Below are 22,719 nucleotides of genomic sequence, written 5' to 3'. Positions count from 1 at the left end.
TGGATCTGGAGGAGGACAAAAATGGGGGCGGGGAAGCCACTTGGACAGCCATTCCAATTATCTGGGCTCAAAGAGAAGAGAGCCTTAACTCAAGTAATGGCAATAGGTGTGGAGAAGTTGGCCAAAGGTGTGTGATTGATTCTCAGGTCTCCGGTAGGAGCTGTGTGCGAATGGTGTGCCAACCCCAAGGGGGATGATTTGGATTTGGGGATGCGGTGAGTTTGATTGACCTGTGGAACACCAGGTGAGGCTGTCCAGGTGACCTCACGGCAGGGGGTACAGATCTGATAACATGGGCAAGGGTGGCTCGAGCCATGAATGGATGGGTTTTCCCAGAAGACTGCGTGGCCTGAGCAGACCAGAGGGCCCAGATGGTCCTCGGGGTCACCGTCACCTCATGGGCAAACGGGCAAGAAAGAAGGGGCTAAGGAAGGAGACAGTCTTGAAGGAGCGGCCACTCCGTGCCTCCTGTCCCAGCCCTACATTTGCTGTGCTGTCTCCCATGTCCTGTGGGCCGGGATGTCTAACGTTGCTTTAGATCCTGGACAAAATGAGAGGACACGGCTCTTCCAAAATTATGTGCACGATGAGCTTTCCAACATCCCTTTTGGCTAGAGAAATCTTCTTTTTTTTTTTACTACCAAATTCTAAGCTGTATTCCAGATGCTTCCTATAGCTGGAGGTGTGACTTCCGAGAATATAGACTTCCGTGGAAATCTCCACCAGTTAACAGAATAATAATCTTCTCACAGAATTTTCAGCAAAACACCTTTGGGCTCTATAAATCCGTTTTTCCTACTGAGTGCCAGCAGAAGGGTACTTGTGCTCTCAAGACCAGTAAAATCACTCGAGACTGTAACTACTGTAAACAGTTCCTGTGACTATATTTGTCATCATGACATCGGAAAAATATTAATAGTGATTGTTATTTCAAACATTTAAACCGTGAAGTCCTTGTCCCAAGGCGTGTCCAGACTAAACATCCTGCAGAGAAGAGAACTCCCAGATCTAGATTTTCAGCTGTGTATTATTAAAGAGTTTTTCTCTTTGGGGCATCTGGGTGGCTCAGTCGGTTAAGTCTTGATTTCGGCTCAGGTCACGATCTCATGGTTCATGAGATCGAGCCCCGCCTCAGGCTCTGTGCTGTCATCGTGGAGCCTGCGTGCGATCCTGTCTCTGCCCCTTCCCTCCACCCTCTAAATATATAAATAAAAACTTTTTTTTTTTTAAGTTTTCCTAGAAAAAAACCTCTACCTCTGCTTTTACACTAGAGCACAGAATCAAGGTTTTCTCTCTTATAACTGATTTCGGAAGGGCAGGTCCAGAAGCCCAGTGGCCTCCCGCCGAGCCTTGCCTGTGTGCCCCGCGTGGGTCTGCCTGCTGAATCACCGCCCTTCGTCTCCGGCCGAGCTGCCTTTGATTCCGGCAGACTGTCCATCTGTGAATCCAGTGTCCGTGCCTCCGTCTGTCAGGCTGAAAATAACCTGACCCCGGGGGCTTCCCGAAGGCTCCAGATCTGTAAGGCTTCCCATTTAGCGCTGCCTCTCATGCTGACAGCTAATCTGAGGAACTCAGCAGGATGCTTAACGTCTTCCTCTCAGGGCAGGTGACACAGGCCGGAAAGTGATAGCCCAAGATGCTAAATTAAATTCAGTCGCTCAGAAGCTTAAAATTGGGAGGCTCCTTGACCCCATCCAATCTAGAATAGAAAAGAGTGAGTGCTCCTTCCTCCCGGGTGTGGTGAGTGCTCCTTCCTCCCAGGTGTGGTGAGTGTTCCTTCCTCCCAGGTGTGGGACCCCCAAGCTGGGCAGGGGCAGATAACTCCTTCTTATTGGGCACAACGGGGAGCTGCACATTTACCCGAGAGTCAGAAAAGGAAGCCCATTTGTGAGAGCTTTATGGCCACAATTCTCCATGATGCGTACCCTTCTTTTAAGGGAAGGAAAGGGCTGGGCAGCAGCTTGAATGCAGCCAACCAGATGCTCTAATGGGGCATGAATTTCAAATACTCTATCCCATTGTCCCAACAAGTATGCCCACACTTCTCAAACCACGGCCCCCCAGGCTCTGATTCAGAAAATGTCACCGTCACCGTATAAATGGATTGTTGGTATGGGGCGCCTGGGTGGCGCAGTCGGTTAAGGGTCCGACTTCAGCCAGGTCACGATCTCGCGGTCTGTGAGTTCGAGCCCCGCGTCGGGCTCTGGGCTGATGGCTCAGAGCCTGGAGCCTGTTTCCGATTCTGTGTCTCCCTCTCTCTCTGCCCCTCCCCCGTTCATGCTGTGTCTCTCTCTGTCTCAAAAATAAATAAACGTTAAAAAAAAATTTTTTTTAAAAAATAAAAAAAAAAATAAATGGATTGTTGGTAAACACAATATTCATTGCTTAATAATCTGGAAAAGATGTTGTGAGAGTGAATTCGCAGTGATTTAGCGCCTTCCATTATGGAAATTCCATATAAATATTTAACTCTAATGCTTACTTTATTCTAATTTTTTGTTAATCACATTTGCTTAGTTAATACGGCACACTTAGGCAGTTTTTTATTGCCATAGATTTTTATGAGTGATGGCAATTTTATGTGCTATTTATTTGAAATTAGGTTGATTGTGAAGATTCACACGGAATCGCCTGTTAATTTTAGGGCTTAGTGTTTATGCCATTGTACCAGCAAATTCTCCCAACACACACGCACGCACACACACACTTTGCCACCACATTATCAGTGAGACAACACATTGGCACATTGCCTCTAGTTTTCTAAGGGAAAGAATTTTTCTTTGAGGGCTCATTAATACTTTTGAAGGCAGACAAATTTGATTAGCAGAACATCCCTCTGAAATTGAGGAGGAAAGAAATAGGAGACAGAGGAGGAAGGGGAAAACAAACAGATGGTAAGTCTACAGATTTTTTTTTTAAATTTTGACTAAAAATTGTGATAACAGGGGCACCTGGGAGGCTCAGTCGGTTGAGCGTCCGACTTCGGTTTAGGTCATGATCTTGTGGTTCACGAGTTCGAGCCCCACAGCAGGCTTTCCGTTGTCGGCTCAGAGCCTGGAGCCTGCTTCAGATCCTCTGTCCGCCTCTCTCCCCCTTCCCTGCTTGCACTCTCTCAAAAATAAATAAACACTATTTTTAAAATTTAAATAAATAAATACAAATTTTGATGACATGTAAAATAGTTTCAGGAAAATTCTTCTTTATCGACTTTTTTATTTTTTTAATTTAATTTTATTTTCATCTTTTATTTTATCTTTGAGAGAGGGAGACACAGAGCATGAGCAGAGGAGGGGCAGAGAGAGAGGGAGACACAGAATCCGAAGCAGGCTCCAGGCTCTGAGCTGTCAACATAGAGCCGGACACGGGGCTCGAACTCATGAACGACCAGATCATGACCTGAGCTGAAGTCGGACGCTTAACCGACTGAGCCACCCAGGCACCCCTCAACTCTTACATTTATCAGATGACATGTTTCTTAAACGTGCTTAGTCATGCTTAGATCCTAAGGGATATGTGGAAACCCCCCAAGCCCGAAATACCTTCCTTTCCAGGCTTCGTAGGTATCCCTGTTCAGAATTCACTTTCTGGGCTAAGCATATCCTCACCCCACGGTACAAGTTAGTTTTTCCCATCCCTTTCCTTTAGGACAGGAGGGACCTAGGGCACCAAGCAAGGAAGAAAGGGAGATTCTAAAAAGGGTCCCAATGGGTGCCAAAGACAGACTTTAACCTACCTCACTATGGCCCTCTCTCCTTAGGCTAAAAGAAACTCAGGTCCTATGTTAGGGCTCTGTATTGGTCGGAATTAACTCCTGCTTAACAAGAATTAACTCCTGTGGCTTAAACAAGAGAGTTTATCTCTCTCCTCATACAAAATAAGTCGATAGAAGACCGCCCGGGAGTAAGGACAGTCTAGTCAGGAGTCACCACCATCATAAGAAACTCCAGTTCCTTCTATCTTGCTCTTCCTCTTGGCCAGATCCAGCCATCACGTCCCCAGTCGGCCAGCAGAAAGGGAAGAAGGTACATTCCCTTCATTGATGGACATTTTTGGAAGCACCATACAGTATAATTACTTGTCTTTCATTGGCCAGAACGTAATCACATGACCACAGTTCTCAACAAGGGAGGTTGGGAAATCCTGTCTTCCTTCCTGTGTTTATGGGCTCAACAAAAAAAATCAGAGGTCCAAATATTAAGGAAGATGGCGCAGAATTAATGTCGAGGGCAACTCGAAGACTGCCGCAGGATCGTCTATCAGGTCTTGCTTAAATATCTTACTCATCTGGAACCTGAGTTCTTTCCAGCATTCTGGATTTCTTTCCAGGCCCAGACATGAGACTGACAAACGAATAAATGTGATCCAATTCAGAGACCATTTCCAAAGAAAAGCTCCAAAAACCTCAGACCCCATTCTGTAGATTGCCTATTAACTCCCTCTTGTGATTTCAGCGGAAATTCTAGAATTGGCTGGGAATGCCGCAAGGGACAACAAGAAGGCCCGGATAGCCCCAAGACACATCCTGCTAGCAGTTGCCAACGATGAGGAACTCAATCAGGTAGGTCTGTCTGAAGCACGGACACAAGCCGCAGAATGGGTTTGCCAAACACACTGTTGCATGCGGACCCCGTTGGTTATAAGTCATTCCTGCTACAGTTCCCAATCACATTAATACAACAAATTTTCCAGATCATGTAAGAGATGAAGAAATCCCGCTAGCTATATCATTCAGATAGAAAATAAAATTGCCTCTGGAAATGACCCATTATATATTTGGGTCTTTCCAGACCTTCCTGTCCTCTCTAAAAGCAAGCTCTCCGTGTAGCTGGGGAAGGTGCCGTGCATATATGTTGTTCATGATTTCTTCGCGCAAACATCGTTGACAACTCATTCTGATGAGGGCAGGAGAATCTTCTCTTTATTATGGAACTAACTCCAAAGTTGCCATGAATGCCTCTCCCAGGAAGTGCTAGATAGTCAATAGATAGTCCAAGAATTTGTATTCTAATCTTGTTCTTTTCAAATTGGGTGTGATGTGAAGAATCAGTTCTTATCTCCAATCCATCGTGGACTGATAATTTCCAAAAATACAATAAAAAATAATCGCTAGAAAAGTTTTTAAAAAACAACATACCAACCACAAGCCACAATCTTTTGGTATTAGATCCAATAGATCTACGATACCTCTGTCAGGTTGCTGTAAAAGTTTCTGGACTCTTCCTTGCAATTCCTGTATCTCTCTTGACCCTGACAGTAACTCTGTCCATGGACCCGCCCTGGTTGTAGACCTTGTAGACAGGCACTACTTGGGGATGCGCAGACTATATTAATGCAGTAGTACATGTCAATTGTTTAGAAAGTAAACGTATTAATTGAGAGGTGCATGGTCAAACACATTTTACTGATGGAATGCGTGATCAAGAGTGTGGAGGTCTGTTGTTAACTGGGTCTAGCCCTAACACTGACCTTTGAACCCAGTTTTGTCAAGCTGTGCTCCCTCCCTGAGCAACAGCCCTGGTTTCAGCCTCCTTACCCTTTCATCTTCCCTTGTTGGTTTTGCTTTCTGTATGAGACCATAGGATGCCATGATACCTACAGAGACTCGCTCTACCAGTGGAACAGGAAAGCTAGTTAAACCACCCATCATGCTTTGGGAAAGCAAAGACCAGATTTAACAGTTGTTTTGCCATTGGTTAGAACTGTATTAAATCCAGAACCAGCAAGCTCTTGGCTGCCCGAGCTCACGCGTTTCTCTCTTCAGCTGCTAAAAGGAGTGACCATCGCCAGTGGAGGTGTCCTACCCAGAATTCATCCCGAACTGCTGGCCAAAAAGCGAGGGACCAAAGGCAAGTCGGAAACTATCCTCTCCCCTCCCCCAGAGAAAAGAGGAAGGAAGGCGGCGTCAGGCAAGAAGGGAGGCAAGAAATCCAAGGCTGCCAAACCACGGACGTCCAAAAAGGTGAGCCTGGGTTGCCTGTGTGAGCCAGGGATGCTCAGAGAACAGGAGAAGGTTGAAGCATCCAGAGTCCCCATCATTGTTGACGGGCTGGGGGCTCCCCCCACTGGGAGAAAATGGTAAAGGGCCTCTGAGACTAGAGCTTAAATCACCAAGCAGGGACTACTAGAGGTTTCCAAACCCAAAGCATGGGTGGCCTTCATGTTTCCAGATGCTTCCACCGCCCCCGACAAAATCGTAAGGGAGAGATGATAGCCTGGAACTCTGCTTTGTATTTCTCTTCAGAGCTCCAGTCTGTGTTTGTCACAGACTGTCTGTCTCCCCCAGATGGTCGGCTGGGTTCAGCCAGTGGGATTTCAGGCGTTCAGGACAGCCTCACGTGCTAGGTAGCTATAGCTCAGAGATGCTTTCATCAGCTGGCCACCACGATAAACCACTAGCCACGTGCGGCTCTTTGCATTGGAATTCATTAAAACTAAATCAGAGTAAAAATTCAGTTCCTTGGGGGCGCCTGGGTGGCTCAGTCGGTTAGGCAGCAGCTCAGGTCATGAGCTTGCCGGTTGTGAGTTCAAGCCCCGCACTGGACTCTGCACTAACAGTGTAGAGCCCGTGTGGGGACATTTTAAAACAAAATTCAGTTCCTTGGTTGCGCCACCCACATTTCAAGTGCTCAGCAGGCAGAGGGCATTTCCGTGCTCACAGAAGGTTCTAGTAGACAGCGCTGCCACAAAGGTCGTCAAATTTCCATTCCGCAGACCTCCGCGATAACACAAAAGATGTGTAAGAGTTCACGCCACTGCCTCTGTGCCCCAAGGAAATCCTGGGGAGAAGGGAGGTTGAACAGTGGGCTATGAATGACCCCACTTGGTTCCGACGCTTGCCATCTTAAGCTGCAGGCATTGCAAAGAACGACGGTGTACCTGTGTCCAGTCGGAGGAAGGACTACACACGCCTGTGGACCTCTTGAACACACTTTACTTTGGGCTACGCCCTTCTCTTTCCCTCCTATTGCTCCCTTGCGTCCCTCCATCGAGGACGGAGGAACATAACACCCGCCACTTCCTTTCATATCCAAGGTGGTGATAGCCATAGGGAGGGCTTGATAAAGCCACTCTGGGCTTTTCCTGAATTATCTCCCACCTGTCCTTCTGATTTCTACCAACAGTCCAAACCAAAGGACAGCGATAAAGAAGGAACTTCAAATTCCACCTCCGAAGATGGGCCGGGGGACGGATTCACCATTCTGTCATCTAAAAGCCTCGTTCTAGGGCAGAAGGTAATAAAGAGAATTGTCATGTGCTGCAGTAAAACACTGTTGCATTTTTATAACCTACCGTTTGCAGGCAATGATGTTTCCTTCATCCCTCGTTCCCCTAACACGACTTTCACTCCGGTCTTGAATTATTCACGTTTACACTAAAGAGCTATGGCAGCGTCTACATTGTGAGAGTAAACAAACGCTTTAGTGCCGAGAATTATTCATGCCGGCGCCGGTCAGCCAAAGGTAAGCATAGGCCATCTTCCCGGTCAGGCCATAGAATGGCATCGTGGCCGGGAACTCCCCAGCGCCCCACTCATTTCTGCCCCTGCCCCACACATCCTTAGCTAACCTTCTCAAACGACTCTGGGAGGCCAGCCTTGCGTGTTTCGATGTAATGTATCAGGGCAAGAAAATAGAGATCTACGTTTCCTGAATATCCCTGGTGTTAGAAATGAATCATTTGCCAATAATTCAGTCTGTTTGCCTTTCTGGAATGCAGAAAGAGGACAAGCGGGCTATACATCTGAACAGCCTTCAGCAGCATAGCAGCAGCCCAGACGGACATGCAAATAATTCATTCCCACTAGCATACAGTTTACGGAGCAGACAATTTATCTACCAAGTCAAATGGGGCTGAAATAAGATACACAAGGCAACAGTCAGTTAATCATACCTCTGGTGGCTGAGTGTTCACAGCATGATAATAGGATGCACTTCTAGAGAAGCCATTGGGATGAGCGTGTTACAAAAGAGTGTGTATGTGGTGGGTTCCTAATTCTTCACTGGTGAAAGCAGGAAAGCAAAGGTGTGGAGCTGAAGTCCCCTCCAGGGGCTGGCCGCGGTCGCATGGTAACTGGCCTTCTCTGGCTTGTCTCAGGGACACCGAACTGTCACGCTCGCACGGGGAGATGAGGGAAAATGTTCTGCATTCCACTCAGTTATGAGCGCGCAAGGCGCCCTGTCACAAGCATAGCCCTAAGAGTGTGGTCCCCAAAAGGCAGGGTGGCCAGACATAGGCAAGTTGGAATCCTAGAGCCCGCCACTATTCTCGAGCCAGGTCGTCGGCCACGCATCCCTGTCCCCGGAGGGGACATCAGGGTCGTCGGCCACATGTTCCTGTCCCCTGCTTTGGGAAGAATGCAGGGGCCTGAGGGGAGCCGGGGAGAGCCATCCCAGGCTTCCCTGGCGGGAACTGCTCAGACCACATGCCACCGGACACCAAGGCCATCTGGACTGGGAAATGGAGGCATAAGCTAGAGGGAAAGGAAGAAACAGGGAGGGCCCATTCCTGCTCCCGGAAGAGGAGACAGATTTGATGCTCAGTGTGACAGTCAAATCCACTGGGCTCAGAAGAGCTTCCGGAAGACCAAACACCCCGAGACGGTCGCTCCCACCGCGGCCCTTTATGGTGACAATTCAGTGTAAATAACTGAGAGAATTAACAGATGGGAGGTAAAATATGAAGACTTTTAATAGGACTTGATCTCTCCCACACTCTCCGTCTTTCCTTCCTGACGCAGCTCTCCCTGACCCAGAGTGACATCAGCCATATTGGCTCCATGAGAGTGGAGGGCATTGTCCACCCAACCACAGCCGAAATTGACCTCAAGGAAGACATAGGTAAGGTCCTGAGAATTCGGTAGAGGTTCCAAAGGCGAGCCCACTGTTCGGGCAAGTTCTTGTGAAGTTGGCCGTGGTCGACCAGATCTCCTCTACATGGGGGACCACATCACACTCCATCCTTTGGGTGTAATTAGATGGCACTACCAGAAAGTAACTAATTTTGTCTTTAATCTGGATATATTTTTGAAATGTTCGCGGACGCATCATGTAAAAACAGATCGTTAGTGCACAGCTTGACAAATTTTCCTCCCAGTGAACGTGTCTGTGTAACCGGCACCTTGATCATGAAGCAGAACCCTATCGGCGCCCCAGAATCCCCTCCCTCCCCCATCCCTCGTACCATTCCCTCCATGGGTAACCGCTGTCCTGTCCCCTCCCAGCACAGATGGCTGCCGTCTGTTCTGGACTTGATATAAATGAAACCATGCGATGCGTCTTTGTTTGTATCTTTTGCTCGACTTTGTATCTATGAAACACGCCCGTATTGTTGGGCGTGGTTGCAGTTCGTTCATTTTCTTTGCCGTGCAGTATTCCACTGTAGGAATACACCAGAACGTGGTGACCTTCCACCATCGACAGCGTTTGCATAGTTTCTACTTTGGGCAAGGATGCGTAGTGCTGTAAACATTGTTGTATGTGTTTGGGGTAAACCTCCACATTTATTTTGAGCCTAAAAATTAAGAACACCTTTGGTAAAAAGGAAATGGACATCTGGAGAAAGTTGTCTGTGACGCTGTGTGTTGAGTTACTTTACCGGTGGATCGCAGCCTGTCCCGCGGGTGGTGGAAGGGAGCTGTTCCCCGGGCGAGCTGGAGGAACAGGGAGGGCTAAGCTCTCAAGGACACTAGAAGTAATGGCATTCTAAATGGTCACCACCTTATCCACTTTTACAAGACAGAAGTGCCTTAAACCCTCCATTGAAAAAAGTAAAGAAAGTGAGCAAAAAAGGTCTTTATCCCTGGGATTCAGGGCTTGGGTCTCAGCCTTGGGTTGATAGGACTGGGGGGGGGGGGGAGCGGGGGTTGCCCAGGCCACTGGGCTCACTTAGGTGTCCCCGGGGGCATCAGAGGCCACTTGCTTTGCTGAGAAGGAGATAGGACAGCCTCGGGGCTGGGGGCAGGGTGAACCACAATGCAGAGAAACAGGACTTCTCTTGTATATAGAAACTGTAAAACTTCCTTCTTCATTGTTCAGACCCAGCCCAGGCCTTGTCAACTGCCCTGAACTCCCCCACTGTATGCAAAGACTCCCCCCAGTAGCCTTAGTCTTAATCTGCTTCAAGTGCTATTCTATCATTTCTAGAGTTTGCATTTCTATATCAGGAAAGCAATCACGATAGTTTTCTTTTTTTAAGTGACAGGGTGGTAATAGGATACAAAGAACACTGATAATGGGGCAAAAACTCAGATCGCAGCAATGAGGCTTCTGGGGTCAGGATGGGTCTGTGTCCTAGATTTTACCCATTACCTCCAAGCTGTGTGACTTTAGGCAGATTCCTCAAGCTCTCTGAACCTCACTTGCCTCCTCCCCCTATAAGTGTGGATAACCATAGCACCCATGTCATAGGGACAGCGTGAAGGTTAAATAAGGTAACACACGGATGAGGCTAGCACAGTGCCGGGCTCATAAACATTTGATAGGTGACGGTCTTTTTTTTTATTGTTGCTGTGCTGTTTAGAAGGGGTCCTTCCTATCATGATTCCATTTTCCACGACCATCACCCAAACCAATCACCCCCTGCAGATAAGACCCTGATTTAGTCTTTTTAAAGCACTGTGTGTCGTTCCAGAAAAATTCGAGCATACACAAAAATAACGGAAGAGCATGACGAAAACCCCATACACCCAGTTGCCCGAGCCTGCTCTCGTGCTACCCCACCCCCACCCCCCAGTCATTGTGTCTGTGGGCTCTTCGGAATGATCAGGGCTAACATTTCGACAGCATAACTTTTCGACACGGTACCATCATCACAGCTAGAAATAGTAATGTTGTCGAATCCCGGTCACTGTTCACATTTCAGTTGTATCACAAATACCAATCTGTTTGTGTTTTTAATTTTTTTAATGTTTATTTATTTTTGAGAGAGACAGAGTGTGGGGACGGGGGGGCGGGGGGCAGGGAGAGAGGGAGACACAGAATCCGAAGCAGGCTCCAGGCTCCGAGCTGTCAGCACAGAGCCCGACGCGGGGCTCGAACTCACAGACCGCGAGATCATGACCTGAGCCAAAGTTGGACACTTAAACGATTGAGCCATCCAGCGGCCCCCAGTTTGTTTGTTTTTTTAATGTGTTTGATTCAGGATCCAAGTAAGTCCACACATCACAATTAGCTGATGAATCTCTTATAGCCCCTCGGTTCCCCTTTCATATCTTTTCCCTCTTTCTCTCTCTCTCTCTCTTTTTATTTCCAGTTTATTTTTTGAAGAAGCTGGGCCATTTGTCCTGTAGGGTTTCCCAAGTCTGGATTTTATGGATTACATGCTCCTGATGCCATTAAACATGTTTCTTCTCTGTTCTTCTTATAAATTGGTAGTTGGATCTAGAGTCCTAAGGAGATTCAGGCTCAAAAATTGGGGGTAAGACTGTTTGGTCAGTGATGGGGTATTCTACGTCAGGAGGCGGGTGACTCCCACTGATGCTCCTTCTCCAGGTTTGTCCGTTCCTTAGGGGTTGTGTGGGTGGGAGCCATATCCTAATTCTAGCATTCCTTCCTTTCTTCACTGGAATGCTTCCATAGAGAGAAAGTCCCCCCGTCGACATTTCAGGTTGCTTTATGCTTGGGAGTCTTTGGGGAAGAGGGTGGGCTCGCCTTGCCTTTTACACGCTCCCATCTGGCCCTTGGCCCCAGTGCAGAGTGCAGGTGCAGAATGCACCTGTTTCCGATGCTTCTCGGCATGTATGGGGTCGCTGGCTGCGGGTCCTGGCCTTCTCCAGGCTTCTGTGACCCAGCAGATCAGCACTGGCCGGGAGTCTGAGGGCCAGGAAGGAGACTCTGAAGGCCCAAGATTACCATTTCCAAATCATATCACTGAAACCCAAGCACCTTCGTGAAGAAATCCCCGCCCCTTCCCAGCCCCAGTGGAAACTGACTGCTGGAACAGGCACCTTTCCTCCATAACCCACACAACGCCCTGCGGCTCTCCAAATACGCCTGAGGGTGCGGGTGGGGAGTGGGAAGCTCCCTCACCAGCTCCCACCATCATAACCGTGAAGAGAGAGAGCTGAGACTTGCCCCAGACAGCGCGATCACCAAGTTCATTAGAAGATGAAAACACGTGGGGGGAGAGGCCTCATCCCCCACCAAGGGCAGCAACCACCTAGCGTGGACAAGACGCCCTACGTCATCTCAGAGGCATGAGGAGCCCCAGCGCCCAGACGTGGGGTTCCTGCTGGCCAGAGGTGGAGTCCTGCCGTCCGTTGAGGGGGTCCACTTGGCCTCCGCGGAAGCACAGTCCTGAAATACCGAGTAGAGAATTGTCCTAACATCAGAGACCCAAGGGCTCTCCCGTCAGAAAGGTCCTTAGAGGAGCACCTCTCAGAGTTGCGTGTTTCCATTGAAAACCCAGGCCCAGGTTGGTGGAACACCACCGCAGGCTGCCCTGGCCTTGTCTGGCCTCTGCCCACCAGACTCACTACACACAGGTGGTGGTGAAATGGGATTGGGACCCCTGGAGTCTGCACCCAGAGGTTCCTGCTGTCACCTCGGGCCCGGCGCCAGGCTTAGGACCCGGTGCATGGTCTGTGAGATGCGCCCCCGTGTGGGCCTTCGAATCACCAAGGCACTGAATTTAACCAACACAGCGTGCAGTCCTGAACCCAGAGATCAGAACACCGGAGCCGCGATTTTTTTTAAAGTTCACCTTTAGGGGCGCCTGCGTGGCTCAGTTGGTTAAGTGTCACTCTGGGCGTTGGCTCAGGTCACGATCTCACGGTTCCTGAGTTCGAGCCCCGCGTGGGGCTCTATGCTGGCAGCTCGGGGCCTGCTTGGGATTCTCTCTCTCTCCCTCTTTCTCTGCCTCTCCCCTGCTCACTCTAAATAGATAGATATAGGCGATGGTATTGTGACCGTGCTGTATGGTGACAGATGGCAGCTACCCTGGTGGGGAGCACAGCACAATGTGTAGAGTTGTCCAGTCACTATGTTGCACGCCTGAAACTCACGTAACATCGTGTGTCAACTGTACTTCGATTTCTAAAAATGACCTTCAGGATTCATGTCGTGAGACTGCTTATGGCCAAATCACCCCTTAAAAAGGCCCTTTGAAAGAGTTTGCTAGAATCTAAGCCCTGCTGGACAGAAGCCCAGAGACCCCTGCCAGCAGGGACCGCTGGCAACCCGACTGCAAAGTGGGATTCCTGCTTTGCAAGTGCGGTTGGTTATCTGTTTTCTGGCCTACTGAAACTATGCGAAACAGTGTGACCGGTGACTCTGAAAAGGACAACAGCCATGGCTTCCCTTGTTCTCCGCAGGTAAGGCCTTGGAAAAGGCTGGCGGGAAAGAGTTCTTGGAAACGGTAAAGGAGCTCCGCAAATCCCAAGGCCCTTTGGAAGTCGCCGAAGGTAAGTGCGGCGTGGCGCCCGTGTTCCCGGCACCGCCTCGCCACCCTCCCCGCCAGCGCCACGTGCTTCGCGCATGATCAGTTTGCCGAGCAAAATAGGCCTCAGCGAGTCAGAGAGTCGGCATCTCTCAGACAACTCGCGCAGGCCCGCGTACATCATTTCATGCACTCTGGGGACGACAATGGGTCTGGAGAGTTCAAGGCAATTAGCATCAGATCACCCCAGAATGAAGCTGTTGGGTAACTTACACTCATCATGCTGTCCTACCATCACCACTGTCCAACCCCACAATTCTTCTGTCACCCCCAGTGGTGACTCCCTTCCCCCTCCGCCAGCCCCTTGCAACCCCCAGTCTGCTTTCTGCCTCCATGGATGTACCTGTTCTGGACATTTCACGTCAACAGAATCACGGGCCATGTGACCTTTGGTATCTAGCCTCCCTGACTTCATATAATCTTATCAAGGTTCATCCACGTTGTAGGATGCATCAGTGCTTTGTTCCCTTTTTAGGGCTGAATAATATTCCATTATGTGGACCCATTTCATCAGGTGGGTTGTTTCTAACCTTTGGCTCTTGCAAAGAGAGCTGCTGTGCATGAACACTGTTGCCCAAGTTTTTCAGGGATATTGGGTAACTTTTTGACAGGTGGCTCCAACTTCAGATCCTTGTCCCCCCCACGTGCACACACATCACCTCCGGGGACCGCGTACTCAGTGCCAAGTGCTGTCCCGATGCCGGGGCTCCGAAGGCAATGAAACCCACTCCTGCCCTCAAGCACTGGACGGTCCAGGAGGAGAGACAGACAACATAAGAGGGGCACAGGGAGGGAGCCATGCCTTCTGGAGCTGGGGAGGCTCCAGCGAGGGTGTAAGAACCCCTGGGGGCAGGGATGCTGGGTGGTAAGGGCATCGTGTGTGACAAGGCCCGGGTCCTGAGCCAGCATTTGAGAGTTTAAGCTGGGCCCTGTTGTGATCAGATCTGTTGCCAGAAAAGTAATGGGGCTATGTGGGATTTAAGAAACAAAACAGATGAGCTCATGGGAGGGGGAAAAAAGAGAGGGAAGCAAACCATAAGAGAGTCTTAATGATAGAGAACAAACTGAAGGTTGATGGAGGAGTGGGGGGCGGGGATGGGCTAAATGGGTGATGGGCACGGAGGAGGGCGCTTTTTGGGATGAGCACTGGGTGTTGTAGGAGTTGATGAATTACCGAATTCCACTCCTGAAACCGATATCGCACTGTATGTTAACTAGGCAGAATTCAAATAAAATTTTGAAAAGAGAAAGGAAAAGAAAAGAAAAGGGGCTTCCAGTCAAGAGAAAACGTGAGTCCTCCCTTTCAAATTGCACCTACCACTCCCCATACATAGAGCAATGGTAGAATTTCACACTTAAAATTGTGAGACAGAGCCGCGTGGAGATGTGAGACAACCATTCGGGCGGGCAGGGACAGAAGGGCGGGAGGCGGCAGCAGCAGGGAAGGTCGAGGCCGCAGGCCACTGGGCCCCAGGTCCAATCACGAGTGGGGAAAGGCCTCCAACCAACTGCTGCCAGGGTGGGAAGGAGAGAAAACTAGCTGTTCTGCACAGGGTGGGAGGCTCCAATGCACTTAGAAACAGAGTTCCAGAGGCAGAAATAGAAGCTAGAGAAGCAGTCTTTAAAACATCATGGCTGGGGGCGCCTGGGTGGCTCAGTCGGTCGAGTCTCTGACTTTGGCTCAAGTCATGATCTCATGGTCCGCGAGTTCGAGCCCCGTGTCGGGCTGGCTGCTGTCAGGACGGAGCCTGCTTTGGATCCTCTGTCCCCCTCTCTCTCTGCCCCCACTGCTCGTGCGCATGCTCTCTCAAAAATAAATAAAAAACATTAAGTAAAAACACATTTTAAAACAACATGGCTAAGGGACACCCGGGTGGCTCAGTCAATTGAGCATCCAACTCTCAATTTTGGCTCAGGTCAGGATTGCAGGGTCCTGAGACGGAGCCTGCTTGAGATTCTCTCTCTTTCCCTCTCTCTCTCTGCCCCTCCCTCGCCTGTATGTGCATGTGCTCTCTCTCTCTCTTTCTCAAAATAAATTAAAATAATAATAATAAAGAAGTTCAAAAATCAAGAGAAACCTGCAAAGCAAGCTGAGGGGAAAGGCAGACCACGTAAAGACCGTTCTGACCACAGACTTCTCATCAGCAACCGAGGATTCTTGGAAGTGGGAAAGAAATGGCCTCAAAGCCCCCAGGGGAAATACCATCAACCGCAAATTCCACACGCCGCTCTGTTACTATTCAGGAGGTGGCGCGAAAGACACCGTGTTCGGACACACACAAGCTGGGCGGCAGAAATCACAGGCCCTTTTGCTGCAAGGCCCACGGGAGAGAAAGAAATGAATCCAGAAGGAAGGGGAAGGCTTCAGGAATAATCACGAGCTAAGAAAGTGGGGCAGGTATGTTAGGTCCAAGCACCCGTGGCCTGGGACCCATCCGTGGTAGCTCTGTTGGAAGAAGGGATTGGTGAGGTTGAATTTGGAAGAGGGGAGACAGCTCATCAGGGTTTAACGTCAGTGTGACATTTAGTTTAAAAATGCCATCCCTTATAAGACATGCCCTAATTGTATATATCATTAAGAAAGAATAAATAGCCAAGGTGACTGGGTGGCTCAGTAGGTTGAGCCTCCGCCTTCGGCTCAGGTCATGATCTCACGACTTGTGAGTTCGAGCCCCCCATCGGGCTCTGTGCTGACAGCTCAGAGCCTGGAGCCTGCTTCGGATTCTGTGTCTCCTTCTCTCTCTGCCCCTCCCCTGCTCGTGCTCTGTCTCTCTCAAAAATAAATAAACCTTAAAAAAAAAAAAAAAAGGAATAACCATCCAAGATGGGATATCTAAAAGGAGAGCCCACATAAAGCTGGGAATGTTCCATTCGAGAGCAAGCAAGACTTGAACCCACCACGCAGAAAGGGCAGCAAGTATGTATCTTGACCTTGACCTTGGGTGGACTGAGGGGAAAAAAAAACCCCACTAGAGAATTTGAGCCATAAGCTGGTACTCCTATGGATTTGCTGCCGAATCCAGTGCGGCCCAGAAACCTCAGGCAGGGAGGTTAGTGGAACATGAGACCAGTTTGGTAGTGACCCCAGGTGACAAGCAGATGCCACTTCTGTCTGGAATAACTCCGCTCAGTCCGGGCTGGCAGCCGTCGTAAGATGCATCCCGATTCCAGCTGGGAAGCTGAATGGGAAGCGGGAGAGATGAAGCAGAGGGTCTTTGAATGAGACAAGTCAGAGGAAACCAGCTGACGTTTCCAGTGACAGATGGAGAAGAGGGGAATCGGGCTTCGGAACCAGGGGCACCGGAAAGTTGGCTGAGGTGCACATCCCTGGTGAGAGGTTGGGAAAAGCTGAGGAGGAAAATGGCTTGCAGGTAGTTGCCTAGGAGCTGCCTGAGTGCCGCCTGCAGCAGCGAGAAGAGACCCGGGCCCAGACGGATAGGAAGAAGAGAGGCTGTTGCAGGAAACTGAGGCAGAAGGAAAATCATGGTGTCAGGGAGACCAAGGATTGGCAGCTTCCCAGCAGGACAAGGGGCCACCCCGGAGCCCCCTTCAGCTGCGGTAACTCTGAGAAGGTGCAGGGCCTTCCAGAATGTGATGGCTTGCCTGAGGGAAGGTTCTGGAGGCTCCTCGCAGTGACACTGCTGCCCTCAGAGCACAGGTCTTCACCGGTGAAGGTGGCTCCCCAGGTGACACCACATCAGTGCCTTGGTGCCTCTACCAAGTCTCAGCATCCCAGTCCCCAAGATACCTTAACCCTTGTCCTGGGCACATCAAGGGAACATTCTATATCATTACAGCTTCAAGCCGTATTGTCCATTTTCAGTTGCTACGGGAAAACCTTGTCTTAGGATAGCTTCAAAATCTAGTGTAGTCGAGGGTCTCAAAAGGGAAGAGAAGGGTTTGTTTTAATAGATTCAATGATTGACGTAATACTGCCATCTAGGAGCATATTCCTGTTATTTAAATGACTTTACATTAGGGGCTCCCGGGTGGCTCAGTCAGTTAAGCATCTGACTCTTGGTATCAGCTCAGGTCATGATCCCAGGGTCATGGGATCGAGCCCCAAGTCAGCATGGAGCCTTCTTGGGATTCTCTCTCCCTTCCTCTCTGCACCCCCCTCCTGCTCGTGTGTGCACTCTCTCTCTCTCTCTCGCTCTCAAAAATAAGTAAACATTAGGGGCAACTGGGTGGCTCAGTCAGTTAAGCATCTGACTGACAGTTAAGCAACTTCGGCCCAGGTCACGATCTCGCCATTCGGGAGTTCAAGCCCCGCGTCAGGCTCTGTGCTGACAGCTTGGAGCCTGAGCCTGCTTCAGACTCTGTGTCTTCCTCTCTCTCTGCCCCCTCCCACTCCCACTCTGTCCCTCTCTCAAAAATAAATAAACATTAAAAAAAATACTGTAAATGACTTTACATTAAAAAGACACCATTCAGCTGGTAACATGATTATATTTTAAATTTATGTAAAATAAATCCACCCAGTATGTGAAGAGCCAGCAGACGAGAGTAGAGAAGCCTCAGAGAAATTGCCCCCAGCAGTGGGACCAATGCCAAGTGTCCCCGGTTCTCTGGAGAACAGCCCCGGACTCCGGCCCCGGGGACATTCTGCTCCTGGTGTGCAAATGTACACGGTCATAGAGTCCACCCGGTCGCGCCCCCTGCCTCCTGTATTTATGCTGGCAAATTTCCTTCACTCACTCACCCGTCAGGCGGCCCGCACCCAGCGGGGCTCTGGGAAGGCAACGGGCCGACCCAAAGGGCCACAAAGAGTGTCCATCCGCCCAACCCGGCGGGTGCAGCCATCAGTTCCCCAACACTGTGGATGTTGCTAGGAAACACTTCTCAAAAACTAGGCGGGCATCGTGTATTTCAACTAAATCTTTCTAACCAACCCCCCCCCCCCCCCCACCACTCCAGAACGCAGCAGGCACCCGTCTATGTTACAAGCACACCCGGTTCCTTGAGGGGCACGGAGCCCCAGCTCCGCAAGGTGGGCGGCTTAGGGGAGGTAGCACGCGGCTGTGGCCGGAGAATAGCCAGTGGGTCAGACCCAACTGCTCGGCATGGGATCGGGGGAGTAAAAAGGAGCACGAACGGAAGCAACGAGACAAGGCTGGTGTAAGTCGACTTCACAACCCGTTTTGAACCCCTGCCCCCAGTGCGGGCTCCTCGGTGACCGAAAGACAGTCCTGCCCGGGGGCATGTGCAACGGAGTGGTGCAGCGGTTCTCAATTTACGGAGGGCCCTAGACCACATACGCACGCACACGCACGCACGCACACACGCGCAAGTCCCGCACCGGCCCTACTGAGCCGGGATCCTGGGGGCCCGGTGGGGGCGGGAGGGCCTACACATCTATTAATTAAAAGCTGTTGTATTCGTTTCCTATCACTGCTTGTGACCAGTTACCACAAACTTAGTGGCTTCAGACAACACAGACCGACTCTCGATGAGTGTCAGAGGTCAGAAGTCCACGGTCAGTGTGAAAGAACTAAGATGAGGTTGTTGGCAGAGCGGGTTCCTTCGCGGGGAAGCCGCTCCTTGCCCCTCCCAGCTTCCGGGCTGGGCCGTTCGGGGCTCCTGGACACATCGCCCCAAGCTCTGCTCCGTCCTTACTTCGCCTTCTCCTGCCTTTGGCCTTGCTGCCTCCCACTTAGAAGGACCCGGGCGATCCACTGACGGCACACCCAGCTAACCCAGGATAACCTCCCCGTCCCACGATCCTTCACTTAATCACACCTGCAGAGTCCCTTCCGCCACGTAAGGTCACGCTCGCAGAGTCCAGGGACGAGGACGTGGACATTTGGGGAAGGCCATTCCTCAGCTGCCGGGGTGATTCTGGCGTGTACCTTTGACTGGGAGCCATCGTCAGTAGGTGGCCTGGCCGAGTGACGGGGTGGCAGAGCACGGGCAAGTCACATCGGCTTTTAACGCATCCGTCTGCAGCTGGTGCTGACCGTCCAGGGCAATTCCAACAGTGCAAACGCACGGCCCCATCAGAAGCACAGAACCCGGGGCGCCTGGGTGACTCAGTGAAGCGTCAACTCTTGGTTTTGGCTCAGGTCATGAGCCCATGGTTCATGCGTTCGAGCCCCCAGTCGAGCTCTGCGCTGTGCGGGGCCTTGTTGAGATTCTCTCTCTCTCTCTCTCTCTCTCTCTCTCTCTGCCTCTCCCCGGCTGGTGCTTTCTCTCCTTCAAAATAAATAAATTTAAAAAAAGAAGAAGCACGGAACGTTGCCCAGCTAGCTGCTCTGGCTTCCCTGTCCCTCAAATGCTCCTGTCATTTGAGAGGCTCGGGTGGGGTTCCGCCCAGCCCCCAGGAGGAAGGCGGAGACCTAGGAAATAACCCGCAGTGTTTCTCTCTCCTGTCCCAGCCGCTGTCAGCCAATCCAGCGGACTCGCAGCCAAATTTGTCATCCACTGTCACATCCCTCAGTGGGGCTCCGACAAATGTGAAGAACAGCTCGAAGAGACCATCAAAAACTGCCTGTCGGCGGCAGAGGACAAGAAGCTGAAGTCTGTGGCGTTCCCACCGTTTCCCAGCGGCAGGTAAGGCGCGGCTCCTCGGGGTGGGCGGGAGGTTCGGAATGTGCTCGTCCAGCCCACTCGGGGGCCTGCTGCCCTCCTACTTATGCACATCCAGTCTGACCATTCCAGAAGACGTGACCCAGGGCTGCCGGCCCGGCCAAGCATGTTGACCAGGGGATGGGGCGAAAACCCCAATTTCCGCCCTTCGAAACACAGAGAAAGGCAGCTTCAGAGAGGAGCAAGAGACAGTGCTTCTCCGAGAGCCTGCCATGTTCAACGCCCACGTCCCCGCCTGCTGCCCATCCGAACACGTGGTCAGAAAACACCAGGCTTGGGGCGCCCGGGGGGCTCAGGCGGTTAAGCGTCCGACTTCCGCTCAGGTCATGATCTCATAGCTCACGAGTTCAAGCCCCGCGTCAGGCTCTGTGCTGACAGCTCAGAGCCTGGGGCCTGCTTTGCGTTCTGTGTCTCCCTCTCTCTGCCCCTCCCCTGCTCTCTCTCTCTCTCAAAAATAAATTTTTTTTAATTAAAAAAAAAAAAAAGAAAGAAAACACCAGGCCCAAAGGCCTTGCTACTCTAAGGGCGGTCCGTGGACCAGTAACTCTGCTGTGTCGGAACGTGAGAGTACAGAGTTTCAGGCCGCAGCCCAGAACTACCATCTCAGAATCCCCGGGGGACTCGTGCGCTGCCGGGGTGGAGGGGAGCAGAGGCTGGAGGCCGAGGCCCTGGCAGACACACCCAGAGAAGGGACAGGCTGTCACCCGGGGTCTGCTTTGGGAGTTCGGAGAAGTGATTGTTCTGATCGGCACAGACCCCAGCTGGGAGCATAGCAGGTACGTAATGAGGATCTCTGTCCTCACAGGTAGCCTGCCTGTCCTCTCCTGTCACACTCGTGGCCAATGCAAGCTGTTGCTTCAGTTTTCAACACCCTCTCTCTTGAGAGATGCCCGTCTGTAACACGGACAGGATTTACACACTGAAGATGGTCTGTTATAGTCGAGTTACGGGCAGGCTGAGAGGGAAATCGTGAGGCCTGGCTTCCCGCTGTAATCCCGTCTCAACCCAAACAGCGCTGGGTCTCCACAGCCTGGCCCAGAGGCACGGCGGGCTGAATTCTCCACGTGGCCAGGACCACGTGCCGCAAGGACACGACATCCCAGTGAGAAGAATCCCTATCAGACAGGCCCGTCCTGCACCCGCCCGCCCCAGGGGGCTTGGTGGCTGACCCTCAGTCGCCACAACGGCCGTGTCCCTGGAGGCTGGTGCCGTGGCCCAGCCTGGTGGGCAGCTCCGTCTCGGCTTGGTGACTAGGGCCCTGCCCAGAGTCACCAGTCCCCGACTTACAGCGGCATGTCCATACGGGTTAGTGAAAGGCACACGAGGTGCACAAAAAAGGAATTATGAAGACACGCTTTTGAGTGCACATTTCTGCCCTTTAACGATCTGACGTTGTAAAGCAGTTTGTTTTTTTTTTAACGTTTATTTTTGAAAAAGAGACAGAGGCAAGCGGGAGAGGGGCAGAGAGAGAAAGGGAGACGCAGAAGCAGAAACAGGCTCTAAGCTGTCAGCACGGAGCCCAACGCGGGGCTTGAACCCACGAACTGTGAGATCATGACCTGAGCTGAAGTCGAATGCTTAACTGACTGAGCCACCCAGGCGCCCCCACATTGTAAAGCAGTGTTGAGGGAGCTAATAAAGCCTAGCTATGCTTAAATGCTGAGTTGGTTGTGGTTTTAAAGCCCCGCTCGACTCGAGGCAGGCACCACAGATTCATCCAAGCAGGAGGCACTGCCCACCGGCCAGCCCTGTGACTTCGACTGAGCCAGCGTGGCTCTTGTAAAGTGGGGACAGCGTCTCCTGCCTGTCCCACTCCCGGGCTGTCCCCGTGAGGACAACCAAAGACCATAGTGGCCCAGCCTACACCCAGTGAGACCCCGGGAGACGGAAGCAAAGATAAGAAGAGGCCGCATCCCCCCAACCCCAGGCTGAGAGCGGAGTTACCCACGGGTCCCGGGAACCAAAGTAACGTCAGCTCTTCTCTTCCTTTGGCACAGAAACTGCTTCCCCAAACAGACGGCAGCCCAGGTGACCCTCAAAGCCATCTCGGCCCACTTTGACGACTCGAGCGCATCCTCGCTGAAGAATGTCTACTTCCTGCTCTTTGACAGCGAGAGCATTGGCATCTACGTGCAGGAGATGGCCAAGCTCGATGCCAAGTAGCCGCCCCGTGCCCGCGCCCGGCCGGAGGATCGAAGTCACAGGAGTGGGGTTTTATTTTGTAAAAGGAGAGAGGAAGTGTGACGGCAGGGGAGCGGAGGGCAGCTGGCAGGGAAGCGGGGAGCAGAGGCCGCAGGAGCAGGTCCCGCCCACGGAAGGAGCCCTCTGCATTTTATATTCTCGTTTCAAAGAGCCTCAGTCTGTAATTAACCAGGTCTCCACGAGGGGTTTCTTTCCATGTGTTTTCTTCCTGTTGTTTTAGAACTTTTTTAAAAAACAGACTTCGTTTTAGATTTATAGCATTGACTTTTACACACACACAAAAAAAATCCTTTCAAAATTCTTAAAACCTTGTTTCTCCTTTTTGCAAGGGAAGAGGGCATAAAAGTGACTTGGGCTTTGTTGGCTGTCTGTGTTCAGTGATGGAGAGAAGAAAATGAGAGAGGCGTCCCACTGGTGCTTTTCTTTTCTGTTTTAGTGCCCCCACCCCACCCAATAATATCTGTATCTACTCCTAAAAAGATTTTGCTTCAGGCTTTT

The 22,719-nt window shown here is 51.0% G+C and overlaps 1 protein-coding gene across 1 annotated transcript in view; it reads left to right on the top strand.

Annotated features, from left to right (window-relative positions):
• LOC115527301 (core histone macro-H2A.2) overlaps positions 1–22,702 on the top strand; it is a 37,099-nt gene extending 14,397 nt beyond the window's left edge. The window contains exons 2-8 of the mRNA XM_030334823.1: positions 4,452–4,558; positions 5,762–5,959; positions 7,122–7,232; positions 8,738–8,837; positions 13,310–13,399; positions 19,809–19,983; positions 22,017–22,702. Of these exons, the coding sequence (XP_030190683.1) occupies positions 4,452–4,558; positions 5,762–5,959; positions 7,122–7,232; positions 8,738–8,837; positions 13,310–13,399; positions 19,809–19,983; positions 22,017–22,182 (947 nt within the window). The 3' untranslated portion in view covers positions 22,183–22,702. The remainder of the gene's footprint in view (positions 1–4,451; positions 4,559–5,761; positions 5,960–7,121; positions 7,233–8,737; positions 8,838–13,309; positions 13,400–19,808; positions 19,984–22,016) is intronic.
• The last annotated feature ends 17 nt before the right edge of the window (positions 22,703–22,719 follow it).

This window comes from Lynx canadensis, chromosome D2 (genome assembly GCF_007474595.2).
Source record: "Lynx canadensis isolate LIC74 chromosome D2, mLynCan4.pri.v2, whole genome shotgun sequence".
NCBI lineage: Eukaryota > Metazoa > Chordata > Mammalia > Carnivora > Felidae > Lynx > Lynx canadensis.
Note: the sequence above shows the minus strand (reverse complement) of the source record. Positions and strands in the feature narration are given on the sequence as shown.